Source organism: Tympanuchus pallidicinctus, unplaced genomic scaffold (assembly GCF_026119805.1).
Source record: "Tympanuchus pallidicinctus isolate F22 unplaced genomic scaffold, pur_lepc_1.0 scaffold20, whole genome shotgun sequence".
Taxonomy (NCBI): Eukaryota; Metazoa; Chordata; class Aves; order Galliformes; family Phasianidae; genus Tympanuchus; species Tympanuchus pallidicinctus.
In genome coordinates this window covers 3,439,009-3,456,343 of record NW_026294722.1, presented here as the reverse complement: position 1 = coordinate 3,456,343, position 17,335 = coordinate 3,439,009, and the positions used below count along the sequence as shown (strand labels likewise).

At 49.6% G+C, this 17,335-nt stretch overlaps 2 protein-coding genes across 2 annotated transcripts in view; one reads left to right on the top strand and one right to left on the bottom strand.

Annotated features, from left to right (window-relative positions):
* The window catches only part of CTNNBL1 (catenin beta like 1), a 38,962-nt gene extending 27,503 nt beyond the window's left edge, over nucleotides 1-11,459 (bottom strand). The window contains exons 1-4 of the mRNA XM_052684245.1: nucleotides 11,326-11,459; nucleotides 5,099-5,287; nucleotides 3,003-3,109; nucleotides 2,330-2,469 (exon numbers count right to left, since the gene is read on the bottom strand). Of these exons, the coding sequence (XP_052540205.1) occupies nucleotides 2,330-2,469; nucleotides 3,003-3,109; nucleotides 5,099-5,287; nucleotides 11,326-11,355 (466 nt within the window). The 5' untranslated portion in view covers nucleotides 11,356-11,459. The remainder of the gene's footprint in view (nucleotides 1-2,329; nucleotides 2,470-3,002; nucleotides 3,110-5,098; nucleotides 5,288-11,325) is intronic.
* The window catches only part of TGM2 (transglutaminase 2), a 136,640-nt gene that overhangs the window by 87,303 nt on the left and 32,002 nt on the right, over nucleotides 1-17,335 (top strand). The window lies entirely within an intron of this gene.

The following is a 17,335-nucleotide window of genomic DNA, read 5'->3' as shown; positions in this document are numbered from 1 at the left end:
GAATCTCTTTAAAATTCATAGGCTAACAACCCAGCAGCCCAGTTCTCCCGTTTGTGCATTTGCTCAGGCACACACGCAGTGACAGGAAGAGTATTTTAAAGCATCTTTTACAGCAAGGTTACAGTCGTGACTTACCAGGAAAGACTGTAGGAGAGCTGCCTGTCCCACTCCCAAGCTAGCCTGTGTTGGGCACTGCTGAAGATGCTTACCAGTACAATTATCTCATCATACCAGTACAATCTCATCATACTCTACAGCAATCCTCACACAAGCCAGAGCTATCTGGACATTTTCATGATAGGAAGATGCCGCTTCCAGTTGCAGCTGCCATCAGGAACCAAACAGAGGGTGGCTGTGACTTACTGGGCAGGCAGTCACCTGCACTTACACAAAAACACGCTCAGAAGTGGCTGAGAATAAGTTTTGAAAGCAAGCTAAAGCATGTCTCAATAAGCAGGTAGAGTGAAAATAATCTGCCTTGCATTTTTGCTGCAAGGAATCAACTTCTAAGCAACAAAAGCTGGAGAAACGGGCCATTAGGGACCTCGTGAAGTTCATCAATCCCTTTTCCTCCTAAAATTGCTAACCACAGGGCAAATTCCTACCTCTCCATTAACTGACAGGCAACTTGCAAATCCATTTAAAAAATTCAATGGCAAAACTGACAAGTTCTCACCTGCAGCTGTGACTCTAAGACAGCTTTTCATGGCTGAGGGGACAAAAAACTGTGCTTCTGTGCATCCCAGCCACAATCACTGCCATGTGAACAGCAAATTTAGGATAGCCTGCTATACACAGTACTCCAAAAGACTCTGGTTCTGGCAAAAAAAAAAAAGCAATTAAACTATGGTGACCATGGAACTGGTTACGCATGGTAGGCGTCTCCTACTGTACACAGTAAATTGTTAACAACCATTTAATTGGAAGTAACTCTCATTACAGATGGCAGATAAGGAAAGCAGCGGTGGGTGCTGCTTGGCAGGGACCAGTACTCTACCAGGTCAAGGTTAAAGCCAGACACAAGATAAAACAGCCAAACACAGAAAAAGATTTAAAAACTCAGATGTGCTTTCTAATGGAAACGGTGTTCTCTAATGGATATGCAAAAAAAAATTGATGTTCTGTTTTTACATTCTGATCATTGCACCCACACAGAAGGAATGAATTATGACTTCTTCACTATGTAGTAACAAGGAAAAAAAAAAGAACCAACATCTCTACCTCAGACCACAACATTTTCTTCTTAATGGTCCTTTTAAAATTGCGTATCTCAAAGCACCTCACAAAGACTGATGAGTACTGTCCACTTCTTTACAGATAAAGAAAAGTCAAGAATTAATGACTTTCCCAAGGCCATGAACAACAAAAAGAAAAAACACAAACCTCCTGTGGTCCCCAGTCAAAGTCCAGTGCCCTTCCCACCCAGCTTCAACGCTCCTTCCATTCACTAACGTTTGTCAACACAAGACCTCCTAAATCATGTCACAACATTTCAGTTCAATCTACCGTAGAGCGTTTTACAAGCAATGCAGATTGAGCCCTATTTAAAAGGCTGCACAATGGTAGGCAAAGCACAGTTCTATTTATCAGCTGAAGGCTGAGCACGAAGGCACAAGGATATTCAGAAAACAACAGTTTTTAATACCAGACTACTAAAACTTCAACAGTATAGAGTGAAAATTCTCAGACGTTCTCAGAGGACACACAGGGGTGAGGTTCAGTGACACAAGCAATAACTGCTCGTGGAACTGCCATTGATATTTACACCATCAGAGGACCTACCCACAAATTCCAGCTTTGAGAACATCACACCAAAGCTAGGGGCACATGAAAGACTTTTCACATGTATAAATCAGGGTGCAGCACTGTGGTGAGACAGTCCACGGCAAAGAGCTGAAAGCATGAGCTCAGCCCTCTATAAAAACGGGTAAATTAGTCTCATTTTTACTAGGGATTGTTCCAGACAAAGCCTGCACACAGTTCAAGGTTATATGCTGTTAAGCCCATGCTTCAGTTTTTGCTGTGTTGTTTTGCTGCGTTGCTTCAGCTACACCATTGGTCTGTTCATACCCTAGCACAGCCACTCAAACTTAGGCAAAAGGTTCATAAAACAAGAAAGGAGAACAAAAACACTGGGGGAAAAAAAAATCAGAATCAATATTACTTGAACAAAGAAGGCCTCGTTTGAAAAATAGAAAAGAAGGCATAAATTCAGTGCAGCGGAAAAGAAAAAACACACAGCAGCAGCCTGTGAAAGCAGGCTATAAGAGATTACAGAGAAGTGCAGAAAGCCTCTGGCAGGAGAGTTGCTTTAACCACTGGAGGATATCTGTGTTGTCGTGTCCAAGCAGCCCGAGGAGAGACTGCACTGCATTCAGCTCCACCAGCAGGTGGTACAGGTCCGGCATCGTCGCAATCACGTGCATCTCCTGAATGATGTCATTTAAATCCAGTTCGGATTCCATGAACCTGAGGCAAGACAAGAAAAGCACATCATTTGTGCTCCACAGACACAGCCCTCCTCCAAAAAGAGAGCAGCAGCCTCTCATAAGATCCCCCATAAGCCTCAGTCAGCCCAAAGCTACACCTTTGAAAACAAAGCGACTTCTTTGGATATCTAAAAGGGAAATCATGAAACCTCGTTTCATTTCTGTGCTCCCAAAATAAAAGCAACATGAACTGGAGTTTTAATGTCACAGTCTTTTGTACAAACAGCAAGAATTTCATAAATCAGAACATTCCCCTTGGTTGCAAATTACTTTTTTCATGTCAGAGTTGAAAGTTTTCCCCCACCATCTACGGGCCTCCATCAGAAATCTCAATAACATCATTTTTAATTAATAAAGTTAGTTTCAAATGCAGTTTCTGAGAACTAAATGGCAAGGACTGTTGTTACGTAAGTCTCATGTAACTGAAGACAGTTAAGTGTCAAGAAGTCAGTTTAGGGCTGGAAGAAAAGGCAAGGCTCAGCTGTGGCACAGAGGGGCCAAGCGCAATCTTACTTCTCCGGATTGTCAGGAAACTTGATCCGCAGCTCCTGGTTTTTGTAAGATCTCTTCTCAAAGGTGAGAATCATCTTTTTCACCGAGCTTTCATCCAGAGGTTCCTCCTAACCAAATTGGAAAGGGCAGAAGACAGAGCTTAGCAAGGTGACCTTCAAGGGGTGCCCACAGCAGTGAGACCGTGCCGCCTGAAATGAAGCATCAGGGAGAAAAACAGCCGTCTGCAACGGCCCTATCTGGCACCATCAGCCCCAGTGAAGCTTTCTGCTTCTGACAGAACGTAGTAAATTTACATTAGCATCTTAAGCCCATGGGCAATTTCTTTCCAGAAGTTCATTGCACCATGTCTTTCCACAGATCTACATTTAACTGCCCTGAGTTTATGTTCTTCTGTATTTTTCTCACTTGGATAAGCCTTCACTTCTATTTTAAAGTCTTTTTCAAAAGGAAAAAAAAAATAAAAAAATCAATATTTTACTCTACTACTTCCCTTTCATTCCAGAAAGTCTTCTAAAGCATTTCTCAATTGGCAGTGTGACACCAGTGGTGCATCTTTAGCTCCCTACCTGTTACCCACAAATACAATCCTGTTATTTTCCTCGTTTCCTGATTTTAAGGCACTTCTTTTATCTCCATCACTACTACAGAAAAGTTCTCAAAACGAAACAAAGCAGGCCTCCACACCCCTTCCACCACGCTTTATATCCTGCTCATGGTTCAATCAAGTCTCGCTCCTGGTTTTAAGGATTCCGCATGGAATGACTTGAAGCAACAATCTTAAAGCAGATAAAGAATTTCAATTTCAAACTCCATTACAATAACAACAGCAGTCCATGGGAAGATAGTTAAAGTCTTCCACTATTACTGGATTTTCTACTGCCTCAAGTCCAACCTGCCACAGCCCTTCAGAGTTATGCCACCCCCCCATTCTGCTAACAATACTGTGACACCCAAACCACGTTCTTCCCCCAACGGTACAATTTCAATCCACAACAGCACTATCACAGGTGCTGACATTGCTTCCCTTTATTTCATTTGACTCTGCTTCCTCTTATACGTATTACTGTAATGTCTCCATTAGAATCAGCTTTTCATGCGTGCCATATTACGGTGCCCTACAGATTAGTTTGCCTCCATCACATTTACTGACACAAAGAGCCTTTTGATGGCGCTTGGATTAACTGTGTTCCAAGATAATAGGAAAGAGATGGGAGTTCTAAAGGAACACTGGACTCCCAGCCCTTCCAATGGCTGGGTGGGAGAGCTGCACCTGACAAAGACTCACGCAGTGCAGGAATCCACACGACTCGAGCTGCTCAGCAGGGCTCCTGCCTGCAGCCATTCATCCTGGAGCTCAGATGCTACAGAAATCCAGCATTATCTTCCTCAGCTACCAACTACCAGCAGCTAACTGCTATGGCAATAGCTCAACACCAGAAACACAAGGGAGATTTTCAGACATGAATGCTAGCAACACCATTCGCAAAGGAGGGTGATGTTATACAGACCTACAAGATTCTGCAGCAGCGTATTTATTTCAAATTAAAAATATAAAATCAAACAGGACACAGACAGGGAACATCTTTTCGATTCTACCAATCCATGTGTCATGCTTATAGTGATCTCTTCCCTGGCCCTTGGCAGAAAGGCCAGTGCTGCATTGGATTTCTGTCTCCAAGGCTTGAAGTCATTTGCCCTTGACAGCTGCTACCCCCCTCCGCTGACCCAAGACCTTTCTTGTATAGAAGAATGTTTATTTGCAGCTGCTGCACAGTTAGAAACAGAAGGAGACGGGGAGCAGCTGCATGCTTCAGAGTATTGATGAGAATAAGAGTTAGAAAACATTTTCTGGATTCTGCATAGTTTTCTAAAAATACAATTTAAAAAGTAATTCACACCTCCTCACCTAAAACAGACTGAAATCTTTGCTCTCTCCCCTCCCACTCCCCCCCCTTTAAGAAATCCTTACGTTGAAGGAATAACCCCACCTCAGTGGGCACGTGCCCAGCCAGCCTCATCATCCACGCGGTACGAAATGACACCTCAGGGAAGCAGCTCAGTTTTCGCTCGTTTCCCACACAACACCCACGATTTACCTCCTCGTCCTCCTCTTCTCCATCCCTTTCGATTATCTGAAGCAGTTTCTTCTTCTCGTCATCGGTCTCCTCCTGCACAGCAGACTCCTCTTCCCTGTGACGCCCATGCTCCCGTGCGCTCACTTGTTTCCGACGTGCTTTGATTTCTTCCTCCTCTTCATCACGGGGCCGCTTCGTCCCTCGGTTGGGCTGCAGTCAGAGAAACAACGTGAGCACAGCCCTCCTGTGACCCTCACAAACCGCAGCACCAACACAACCAGGCGTGCTGAGGAAATTCGGACAAGTCGCTCAAAGCACTTCCTTACACAATGCCAAACTCTGAAAACCAGAAAGGAAATGAATTTAGTTAAGGGGAACATCATACGACGAGATGGATGGCTCTGCCAAGAGCTGTGTCAACACCCTGCCTCGTTTGATCTATGAACGTGATTCGTGGGAAAACATCTCCATAGGGAACAGCCTGGTACTTACAGATGAGAAGTGCCAACACGCACCGCCCTGCGGCTGGGCAGCCTGGAGGCTCCAGAATCAGCTGGGACAGCAGAGAGCTTCTGAGGGACAGCAGAGTGACATGCTTAAGCACACAGGAGGGAAGTATAACCTTCTTACCCACCTACTCCATGAGCTCATGGAGAATGCTGGCGTGCAGCTTAACTGCCCTTGATTTTCCCCATCCCTTTGTCTGAAGTTTGCGAGCGCTGTGTGGAGATCAAAGCCCAGTTTATGGAAGGCAGGATGGGAGCACTGTTGCTCGCTGCAACTCTGCAGGGCTCTGGCACCAGAATAAGCAGTGGTTTACTTGGAATAACCTATCATTTTATTCTACAATTTCCATTTAATTGGCAAAATTAAACATAATTTGCCAAGGACAAGAAAACATCCATTAACCCTAATCCCATGTTTTAATTTAGACTAGAGGGGATGAAAGTATTTGCAACAGAAGGAAAAACTCTCCAAAAACGATAAGGATATTACAGTTGGTCTTGCTCACATTTTCTGAAGGACAACCAAGTACTTTACGCTCTGTAGCTACAGGAAAACAGAATTTAACTCATTACTATTTAACAGCAGCATGTGCATTAAGAGCTTTGAAAGCAGAATGCAAACACGTTCACACTTTGTCAGCCACTCAAGTTGCCTGGAAGATGGTTTCTTATTTTATCAGGCCTAACATTTGTGCAACCTATTGCCTAAGGTGCCATCTGCAGAAATACCAACCCTCTGCTGGGGGTCTCTGTCTGACCCACTGCAGTCACAGCAAACTCACACGAGTGCAAGGCCAGCTTTTAAATCAAACCAGAGCTGGGATCAAACCAGAGAGGAATCCAAAGGCTCACAAAGTGCTGGCAGTCACAGGAGGAAGCCCTGCAACATTCGCCTTCCATGTTCCTCAGTTAAAGCTCCAGAAAATCATTCCTCGTTCTCATTTCTAAACATTAAAAAAGGAAAATCCAATGAGACCGGAGCAGTAATGAGGGACCAAGGGAGCTGTGCTTTGTCAGATGCAAAGTAATGTACCACGGGCAGGGACTACATCAACAGAACAAAACCTAAATTAAAACTCCATCACGAAACCAACCCCATTTCCTCTGAGTACACAATCCACAGCAGCAGCATTTACATCCTGTTTCAATCTCAATTATTTTTATCCTTTTTTGTATTTATGCATTGTTGGGGGGGGGGAATCTTCTATGACACATAACAGAAGTCATTATGATAAATTATGGAAGTGCCCAGCATGCAATTATTAATGCTGCCAACACACTGGCAATAGACAGTAATTGAATTCCCAGGCAAGCGTTATTAAGCAGGCATTAAGGTTTTTCCTTTTGTTATTGATGTTATGCTAAACCTTACTGAGAATACTGCAATTTCTCCACCCGGTGCTATTAACACTAAGAAATCAAGGCAGAAGTGAAGCACCTGCCTTCCTCCCCGATACACCAGAGATGCACAGCCACGAGCAGCTGATTTAAAGCAAGCATTAAACTTCTGCTCATTGATTTTCAGCTTTGTTTTGCACTGCTACTTCCTAAAGGACTGTTAGCAACCAACAGGAATGAAGCACGCGCAGCGCTGCGCTCAGACCGCGGCGTTTTGCTAAGCAGCGCACGCTGAGCTTAAACACGTTCCTTTAAATCACTGCCGAGCTGCACGCACCCAACTTCCAGCTTTCTGGCACGAAAAGGGAAAGTTAATTGTTTAATAAATAAAATAGCGGATTTTTTATTTTATTTTATTATTATTTTTTTACTCGGTTGTGCCAAGGTGCGTTTGGCACAAAGCTGGAATGCATTGGAAAGCGCACAAGAAAACAATTCTTACATTGCTTTATTAGTTAAGCTTGATTTTGTTCCTACTGAATGCAGTGCGCTCACAGTAATTTATTCAGAAGACATTTCCATTTAAATGCAACACCGAGATCACCACACACACACACACACACACACACACACACACACACGAATACAAAAGGTTTTTAATAAGAAAGCTGATGTTTATCAAAAGCAGTGAAACAACAGCTGCCCAGTGGTACAGAATTCTCCTCCTGTGTCTGTGCTGCACCACCAGCACTCAGGGCTCCCCAGCCCACGCAGCACAAACATGCACTCCTTCGTGTGCTGCACACGTGAAGATGCCCCAGACCTCAGAGTGAGGATCAGCTCGGGGCTGCCTTGCCCTCCTTGGGATAGCGGCCGCATGGAGATAAAATACCTCCTTCCCTAGAGCTCACCTTCAGCACCAGGGAGCTTTGCAGAAACCTTGCCAAAGGAGTTTCATATTACCGAGGCATTTACTTCGTAAGTAACCTTGTTACCGTCAAGCTCTGAAAGTATTAGTTCATGAAATCTGAAATAAATCTTCATAAGTGACACAGCTGCTGTGTGGCCACGCCAGCCAACTGCAACACACACAGAGCAGCGCTGCAGAACGCAGCTGTTGGGCTGGGGCTCCAAAAGCACACCTCACACCTCCACAGCCATCTTCTGGATCTTGCTTCCAACCAGGCTGCTGCCAATCTCACTTGGCACTGAAGCACAGCTCCTCTCGGTGACCCATTACAGACTGAGGCAACTGGACCCAGGACAGCGTGGTAGCCTCAGGAATCCCAAGAACTCCAAGTGAAAGACAGGAAGAACAGAGCTGCACCTGCATGGGCAGTTGACTAATTTAAGAGAATGGATCCCTTCCCTCTCTACCCTTCCACACTGTAAGGCACACAAGTCCCCGAGGCAATGTGCTGCTATGAGAAGCACACAGATAAGGAAAAGACACAAAAACAAAACATGAAGTTTCACCTCCTTGTTCTAAACTACAGCTACCATATGAAAATATGAAACAAAAATATATACACTGACCAAAAGCTGCATGTTTGTTTGGAGAGTACAAAGAGCATCCCTGGTCCTGCAGGTGCTTATTTGTTCTTAACCAACGCAAAAAGGGATGAGGAGAGAGATGGCAGCCACTACAAGCTGCAGAGGGACTCTAATGGAAAGCACCAGAGCTGTGCCAAGAGCACCTACACGGCCACTGCACAGCTCCCTCACTGCCTCCTCTCAGTCTCCATAGGAGCAAACATGTTCATCAGCAACCCTCAAAACTGAAAACTTGCCCCCTACAATACAAAGTATAAGCTGTATCCAGAAGAAGCAGCTGCTAAAACTACCAGCCCTGCAGCTGCCCACCAGGACACCTTTGAAAGCTCAACACAAGAGTGCTGTGTCCCAGCTCAGCTCTCAGCTGCAGCCACCTCTGTGAGGCCAGAGCCCGATGTGCCACACAGTCACAGCCCCAGCAGCAGGGCAGGGAGGCACCCAGGTTTCTTTGGCTGATTTTTCCACACTTCCCAGTTTGGTGGCCAAAGACACAGGTGGAAAAGAGAGCACAAGGTCTGCACGCAGCTGCAGGAACCACACCAAAGAAACTCCCAGCATGGGGTCACAGGCAGGAGGCCATCATGCTCTGGCTGGGAGGCGCAGTGAGAGCAGCCAGCAGCTCGGCTGCCTCTGCCATCAGACACATCCATTATGTCACAAATCCACAGCAAACTGCCTGGGCCAGCAGCTGAAATCACCGTATCCCTCCAACACGCTGAGATCCATCCCACCACAAGCAGTGTTCCACCAGTTCCACCGGCAGGACAAACCTGCTGCACAAATCGCACCCCGCCACTGCTTCCCCTTTTGTTCTTCCATTTCACAAATATTTCATTAAAAAATTAGCAGTGCGTAATCATCACTCAGTGCTGAAATCTGCATTTAACGAGAACTGAAATAATCTCCCTTATTCCCTCCCACGCCAATTGAAAGAGATGCCTGAAAATAACCAGAGCTGGCTTTGTCCCTGTAATTACCCGCTGTAATCAGAAACCAGACACGGAGGATCTGGGCACAGTCTTTCCGGGCAGAACAGCAGCAATATTTAATCATCAGTTTAGACCATCTGCAACTGTTTTGCAGCAACACATAAACTTTATGGATTTCTGAGCTTTGTGTGAGCTGCCAGGTGCTGGGTCTGTTTATTTGTCCTTGTTTTTTTTGCTGCAGGAGGTTCCTTTCCTCATTCTGACAGACACCGAGTGCCCAGCTGGCAGCACAGAGCCTGAAATCTTCCATGCCAAATCTGGCACTGAGGGAGAACATCCCGATTAAGCAAGGGCACGGATGAAGTGTTTAGAGGAGAAAATTTTGAAGCAATATAAAATCGGGCTTTTTTGCTGAGGGAAGCTGAGAAGACCAACTCATTTGCAGCAGAAGATTAAAATCAGACAGCAGCCATCATCACCCAGCCCTCCCTTGACAGCCACTGCTGCCCTGCAGCGAGGATGGATGAAGCTATCCCAAAGCAGCACACTGCTCCATGCGAGGAGACCATCAGACCTCGCACTGGTTAACCTGCATGCAGGCAGAACCAGAGTAGGGTGGCAGCTGCCACACGAGCCATCCTTCAGCCTTGCCTTGGTAGCAGCAGCTCTGTCACTGACACAACTCTGTCCCACCACACAGCAGCATGGACACAGGCACAACACAGCTCTGGTAGCTCTGAATTCTATGAGAACGTATGCAGGGCGGCCCTGCTGTGCTGCCTGTGGGACAAAACCCATCACTCCCTGCTTCCATTCCAACATTTCAGCCACAGATACCCCACAGAAGGGGACTGTGTCTCCCCAGAAACAGAGCTGTTGCACTGCTTCCTGCTCCCCACCCCTCTCACCTCTGTTCACCTTTCCACCTAATTCCAGATGTCTGAATCTGGGGACACGTGAAGTTCAGCTCTTACTCTAATGCCCTACCTCACCTCCTGACACAAAATCATTTACGTCCTGGGAAGAGATCTGGAGAGCACAAAGCCAGGACAACGCCTCCAAGAGCCATGTCAGTTGAAATTTAAGGAATAACCTCAGCAGCTGCTGCTGCAATGCCTGGCATCCACAAAGCAGATTTCCACCTCCAGTTTCCACAGCATCCGCACCATGCTGCCATGAGCAGCAACCTAAGGGCAGGAAAAGAGCCCAACACAGAGCTGTAGGGAAACCAAAGAGATCAAAACACAAGCATGCAGTTTGCTTCACAGCAGACTGGAACTCGGAGGACTTCAATATTTTCAGAGCAAGAGAAAACCAAGAAAAATCCAAACTAGAACTTGATTAAAAATTTATAATGAACAGAAGTTCAATGCAGGTTTACCTTTACGGGAACACAAGAAATGATCATTCTAACTTAGTACTTAAAAAGCACGGGAAAAAAAAAAGCAGAAACCAAATGTGAACAGAGCTCAGAAGAGCAGGGCAGCACTGCGTGCACACAGCAGGAGGGACAGAGTGCAGACAGAGGGCAGACAAGGCAAACCCCAAACTTTAAGGGAGGAAGAAAACATCGTCCTGGAGCTGACACAAGTGGAAATCTGGTGGAGTTCTCAGATAAAGTCATTACGATATCACGGAAAAAGAAAAGAGAGGGGAAAGTTTCTCAGACCTAAAAGCAGTTTAACCTTTTTCCTCCCAAAATACCGCGCTCTGAAGCTACAGCAGCAGCCGAGCAAAGCAGGCGCAGCGCCGCGCACACTGCGAGGCCTTCAAAGAGAGCGCAGCCAGCCGGGGAGCAGCCGCACCGCCACGCAGCTCCACCCCGCCCGGTCCCGGCCCCGAGGCAGCCGGAGCGGCAGCCGCAGCTCAGTGTCAGCGGGGTCGGGGCCTCCCCGGTGCCATCCCGCCCCGCCCGCCGCACCTGGTAGCTCAGCAGCTCCCCGACGTCCATAGCGCCGACCGGGCCCCGCCGCCGCCAAACTGTCGCCAACCACCGACAGAGCGCGACACTGTGCCGTAAAGCGAGTGGCGCAGGCGCGCCGCGGGGGCGCCACTCTGCCGGAAAGCGAGGCGTAGCGAGCGCTGCCGGAAAGTGAGTCGCAAACCGCCGCCTCGTCGCAAAGCGCTGCCCCAACACCTGCGGGATCCGAGGCGGGCTGGTGATACGACTGATACAGGGACGGGGGGCGGCTCAGCTCGGCACAAAGCTCACGGAATGTTGTTCAGCTGTGCCTGAGCGCCTTTGAGCAAAAATCGTTATTCGTGGCCCAACGGCGGCTGCGGTGGCGGCGTTAGCTCGGCGGGAGGGCGCGGGGAGGAATTAAAGACATCCATCACGGGTGAGAAGGGCCCAGCGCCCCGCCGACAGCGAGAAGTACTGGAGCTGCCGGCCTGCGAAATTACAGCCACAAATCTGTGCTTTGGGGTTGAGATAAATAGCAGATAATTGTTGGCTCGTTGGCTTCCCTTCACCGAGTGAAGGGAAAATGGCTGAGAGCTCTGGGGGGCTCTGGGGGGCTCTGAGGAGCGGCAGCAGAGGTCACAGGGGCTGACAGTGAGCACAGCGCAGGGCCGTGCGATGCGGCTGCCACTGGAACAGCCTTCGGCTGCTGCCGGCTCCTCCTGGATGTGCTCCCGTCTCAGCTCCAACTCAGCCTTATTGCAGCCCAGGAAACCCAATTCTCACTGAGCTGCTGCAGGGCAGGATTCAATAACACAGTGTTTTCATCCAGTAAGGGCAGCGGGAGCACAGGGACCAAATATTGAATTAAAAAGCAAAACCAGAAGCGAGAAAATACAACAACAACAACAAAAACCACCCAGCGATAAACGAAAGGACAGACAGGAACAGAAGCCCTTGGCACAGGGCATGGAGCTGCTCCAGCGCCCAGAGCTTCAGGAGGGCTGTGCTGCACCCCTCAGCCAGGGATCGTGGCCCCGTGGCCCCATGGCACTGCAGAGAGAATCCCTTTCTTCGTTTGATTCCTGGTTTGGCTTTCAATCCAGATGCCTCCAGATCTAATTCCGAATAAATAATTGTACTGAGTAACCCTGGTCCCCCGGTGATTAACTAAACACACGGAGGCTTGCTGAAATTGAATTAGTGGTGTGCGCTCAGCCGTTATTGCCCTCCCCACATCATGCATATTAATGAGGGGTTATTAAGAAATGTAAATGATGCCTCAGGGGGTTGGGAGTGCAGGGGGGTTCGGGGCGGCGTGGGTTGATATGACAAACCATTAGGAAAACAGCCTGATTGAAGCCACTTTTTAATTATGTCAGATCTTGCTCTTTCTTGGGTGCAGCGGCGTTTCCGGATGTTTTCGTTTTTATTAAAATGAGACCAAAAAGAACAAGTCATAACTGCAATGTTAAATTAGCATTTGCAAAGCAGAAAATCCGCTGGCGCTGAGCAGCTCTGGGGTGGGGGCTCTGTGGGGTGGGGGGTGTAGGGCTGTGACCCTCTGGGCCGAGCCCAGCCTGCCCTGTGCTGGTTTGGTATCACTGGCCAGGGAAGAGCGAGTGTGCCAAAGCTCATGCATTTTAACAGGCTCTCTCAAGCACTCCCCACACCGTGGAATAAAAGCTGACAGGTGCAGCTGAGTTAATCAGAGTGGATAATGGAGGGAAAGAAAGAAATCTCACACCAAATTGCTGCAGGAATCGTGAGCCTGGGCTCAAAGGTATCCAATTAAATGAGGATGAAGCTTTAAGGCAAAGCCTGCCCTTCCCCTCGCCCGCCATGATGCACAGGAGGGACAGGGGCCTGGGGTTTTGCAGGGAGGGCACGGGGGGTCTCAGCCTGTCAGTGCTGCGGGGTCAGCCCATCCCAACGCTTTTCCCTGCAGCCACAATCAGGTCAAGGTGTGTGGTGTCCAAATGCCACAGCCCTGCAGCCAGTCCTGTACCAATCCCACCCCTCCAGTGCTGGAGGAAGGCTGTGCCAGCGAGCAGCTCAAAAATGCACGCTTAACGCAGCCACGCTGTGGCTGATGCCATCCGCCAGCATCACTGCCACTTTATCACGGATAAATCAGGCGGCCCTGGATGGCAACTGCACGCAGGAGTTTGTTAGTATTCAGGTCTCTCCACGCTGATGGCTTCATAACTCCAGACTTGCCTCTTAATTGCACCCATAAGTGTTGAAATTACTGAAGGGTAAAATGCAGATGGGCTGTAACCTTTCTGCAGCTCAGCACTGCGCGGGACTCAGCACTGGCAGGGAGGTGTGAGTGGATTTTTCCTCTTTCCTAAAGGCTGGCGGGGCTGGGAACCATCCAATACCAAGGAGAGGAAGAGCCCTGCGTGGGGCACGGGCAGCTCTGCCACGGGGCTCCCTGGAGCTGGATAGCATATGATGGAACAGAGCAAAGCATGGAATCACGCTGGGTGTGCAGGGCCGGGCAGCATGGGTGTGCAGGAGAGAGGTGCTGGGAGTGCCACAGCCAACAGCACTGTGCTCCCCCCACAGCCCCCACAGCACTGCTCACAGCCCCGCACAGCTGGAGCTGCTGCAGTGGCACCTTATTTATGGCTCTGCTTCCCCGAGTTAAACTCCACAAAGTGTGACAATCAAAATTAAGGATTTCTCCCGAATGTCAGCCTGGGGGAAGTAGCTGGCGAGGCCGGTGGAGATTTCCCAGCGGTGACTTTTAAATTAAAGGGGAAAAAAAATTCTTTAATTTGGCGGCGTGCTTGGGATGCAGCTCACTGGGCGCGTTATTATCCGGCTCAGCAAACACTCCCGGAATGCACTCATTCCAAACCACCCTCCATCCATATCCATGTCCCCACATCCCTCCCACCCCACTGCTGCAGTGACTGACTTCTGCCCCACATCGGGCACCGCTGACCCCGCAGGGACCATCGTGCTGCTGCCGTGGCTCCTGCGTGGCACAAAGGGTCAGGAACGTGGTGCAGCCGGCCCCGGAACAACGTGTCTGCCTCCCCCGATCCTTCCAGATGAGGCAATGAAATTATTTTTCTACTTGAGTAGTTTTCAATTTAGATTAAGAAAAATCTGTGCTCCGTTAGCGGCGTCGCAGTAAATCACGAGCGAGAGGCACGGCACGGCTGACAGCCCGATCGCTTATCGGCTGCAAACCTTTCTCACATTGACAGGCCCAGAGGTGTGACATTGAGCCAGGCTGTGGGCAGCAGTGCCTGGGGCATGGGGGTCTCATGGTGCCTGCATGGTCTGGCAGGGCCACCCCTCTGTATCGCATTGCAGAGAACTGGAACAGCGCAAAGGATGCGAGGTGCAGCCCTGAGCCCTTAGCGTAGCATTCTGAAGGTCTCATCTCCAGACCTCAGGGATGTCTCTACCTGCACCATCATCCCACATTGCCTTCCTGCACGGAGCTGAGCAGCTCAGCCACGACTGCACTCACCCACATGCAGCAGCCAGTGCAGCAGAGGCTGCCCCCATTGGTGGCTGAGCTGGGGGCAATCCCCAGCACAGGTCCCATCCTCACGCATGTCTCCATGCTGCTGGCATTCTGCAGGGAGCACCTGGCCCAGCACCATCAGAAGGAGCATTTGACAGCAAACAAACCATTTTTTTCCCTCTGGTTCTTTCAGCTCGTTTATCGCCTGCACAGGGCAAGCAGAGCTGTCATTGCCTGAACCTCACTCATCCGTTTAACCTTGGGGGAAGAAACACATTTGTGGTGGATAGCATGCATCAGATGGTGGCACGGGAAGCGCCTGTAGCTGCTGCTCCTGATGGATGGGCTACACGGGCCTCAGCTGACCTGTGCTTGTATGTTATCTGCATTGCTGCAGGAGGCTTTTCATCACGCCGACAGCTCCGCCATCACCTGCCTGGCAGAGCTCCTCGCTGGGCAGCAGCCACGCAGCTGCGGTGCCACCACAGCACCAGGCAGGAGACGGTGAGCTGCAGTGTGGGAAGGCTGTTCCATATGCCCAGCACGGATGGCATCACCACCTGCAATTCCATCTCCTCTGTATGGGCTGTGGGGAGCAGCCAGCCGTGCCCATGTCATGGGGAGAAGCCAGCCCTGGGCTGCACAGCATCCCGAGATGCAGCGTCTGTGCAGGGCTGCCTCTGATTCCAGGCACAGCACCCATCCATTCCTTTGCACAGACACCCATCCTTCCCCGTGCTGCGAGGTCCCTGTGGCTGTGCCTCACCAACACATATGTTGGGCACAACCCATCACACAGCTCAGCACCGGGGCCGCAGCACCTCGGAGCAGCAGCAGGCACAGCTCCCATCCCCGGAGGCACTGGAGCAAAGGCTGGGAATAAACGACTCTGTTTATGAAGCCCATAATGGAGCCAGCAAAATCAGTCACTAGGCACAGCGGCGGCGCTGTGTTAATGGGATGTTATTTATGGCACTTCGCTGACGGCGCGGGAGCTCGGTGCATCCCACTGCCAGGCATCGCCCCCTGTGCCCTGCACTGCATGGCACAGCAGGGGGCAGGAGCTGGGGCAGGCAGTGGAGCTGTGGTTCCGAAACCGGGGATGATACAGGGACACAGGGAGCAAACTGCACCCACAGTGCTGAAGCTGTAAGGCCGTGGCAGTGCAGAGCCGGGGGCCGTGGGGGCCATCACCACCAGCAGTGCCAGCAGAGGGAGAAGCCAGGCTGTCACACGTGTCCTTTGGGTGACATTTTGCCAATGAGGGGTCCTGTGACAGTGATGGAGAGGGCATTGAGCCGGGCAGCACCGTGCCCGGTGACGGATGAGCGCTGCCAAGTGTCGACACAGAAGCCATTTGGTGTGGGGAGATGATAGATGCTAACACTAATTTTAAACACAGGCAGCCGAATTCCTCCAGACAGGCACGGCACTCAGGATTTAGGGCACAGCTGCTGGGTTCAGATAAGGTGTGAAATCAGCCGGCGTGTGGGGTGTTACCCAATAACGAGCACCTCGTGATGGATGGGGGCATCTTCCTACTGCAACCTCACACCATCATGTCTCCTGGCATCAATTCTTCCTGCTGGGGGATGTGATTCCTCCTCCCAGCCCCAGCTCCTGCATGCAGGTACCCACAGCCTGGGCACTGTGCAGGACTGATGGCTGTGTCCCATGGGGTGACACAGTGCCTGCTGCCACCACCTGCACTTCCGTGTCCTCTCCCTGTGATGCAGCCTGGGGACAGCCCCATGCCAGGGGGCTCTGAGCCACATGGCAGCGCCAGGACACAGCTCAGTCCCAAATAGTTATGGAAAAGTGATGCTTGAAATGGCAATCGCTGTGCTTGTCTGTAGCATTTAATCTTTCTTCTGACCTTATAAAAAAATCTATTTGTGTTGCGGTTTTAAACCCAGTTCTTAAATCACTCACTACAGGCTTCACACTGTATTAATTTCTCCTCAAGCAAATGAGTTTGGTATTTGCTCTTTTCCAGTAGCATCAGCACCAGAGAGCACAGCAGATGCACGGCGCTTCTGTCCCTCTGCTCAAAGCTGAGTATGACACATTGCACCTCCTTCTGAGAGCTGGATTGGGAAAAGCAGCACCAGGAGAGCCATCCCCTCCCCCCCATCCCATTCCACCCCCCTTAATTCCATCCCATCCCACACCCTCTGCTCTGCCAGGAGGAGCAGGAGCTGCACTGGAGGCAGTGGGGCAGTGCAGGGATGCACAGCTGCAGTTGGAGATGACGAGCTGCCGGCACACTGCCATTGATTCAGAGGTGATCGCTGCAGAGGTGATGCGTGGTCAGCTTGCCTCATTATTGTGCAAATTGCTGGAAATGCAAATCTCTGGGTGCACCTGGGGAAAAATGTATTAATAATATTACTCCTGATTAAGGTCACAGGGCACTGTCTGCTTATTCAGTGGTGTCTAGGCTCCCTTTCCTCTTCTGAATCTAATACTGGGTTTATTTCTATATCAATGACACCGGAGTCCTTAGGAGATATTTTATCATTGAAAACTCACTCACAACCACGT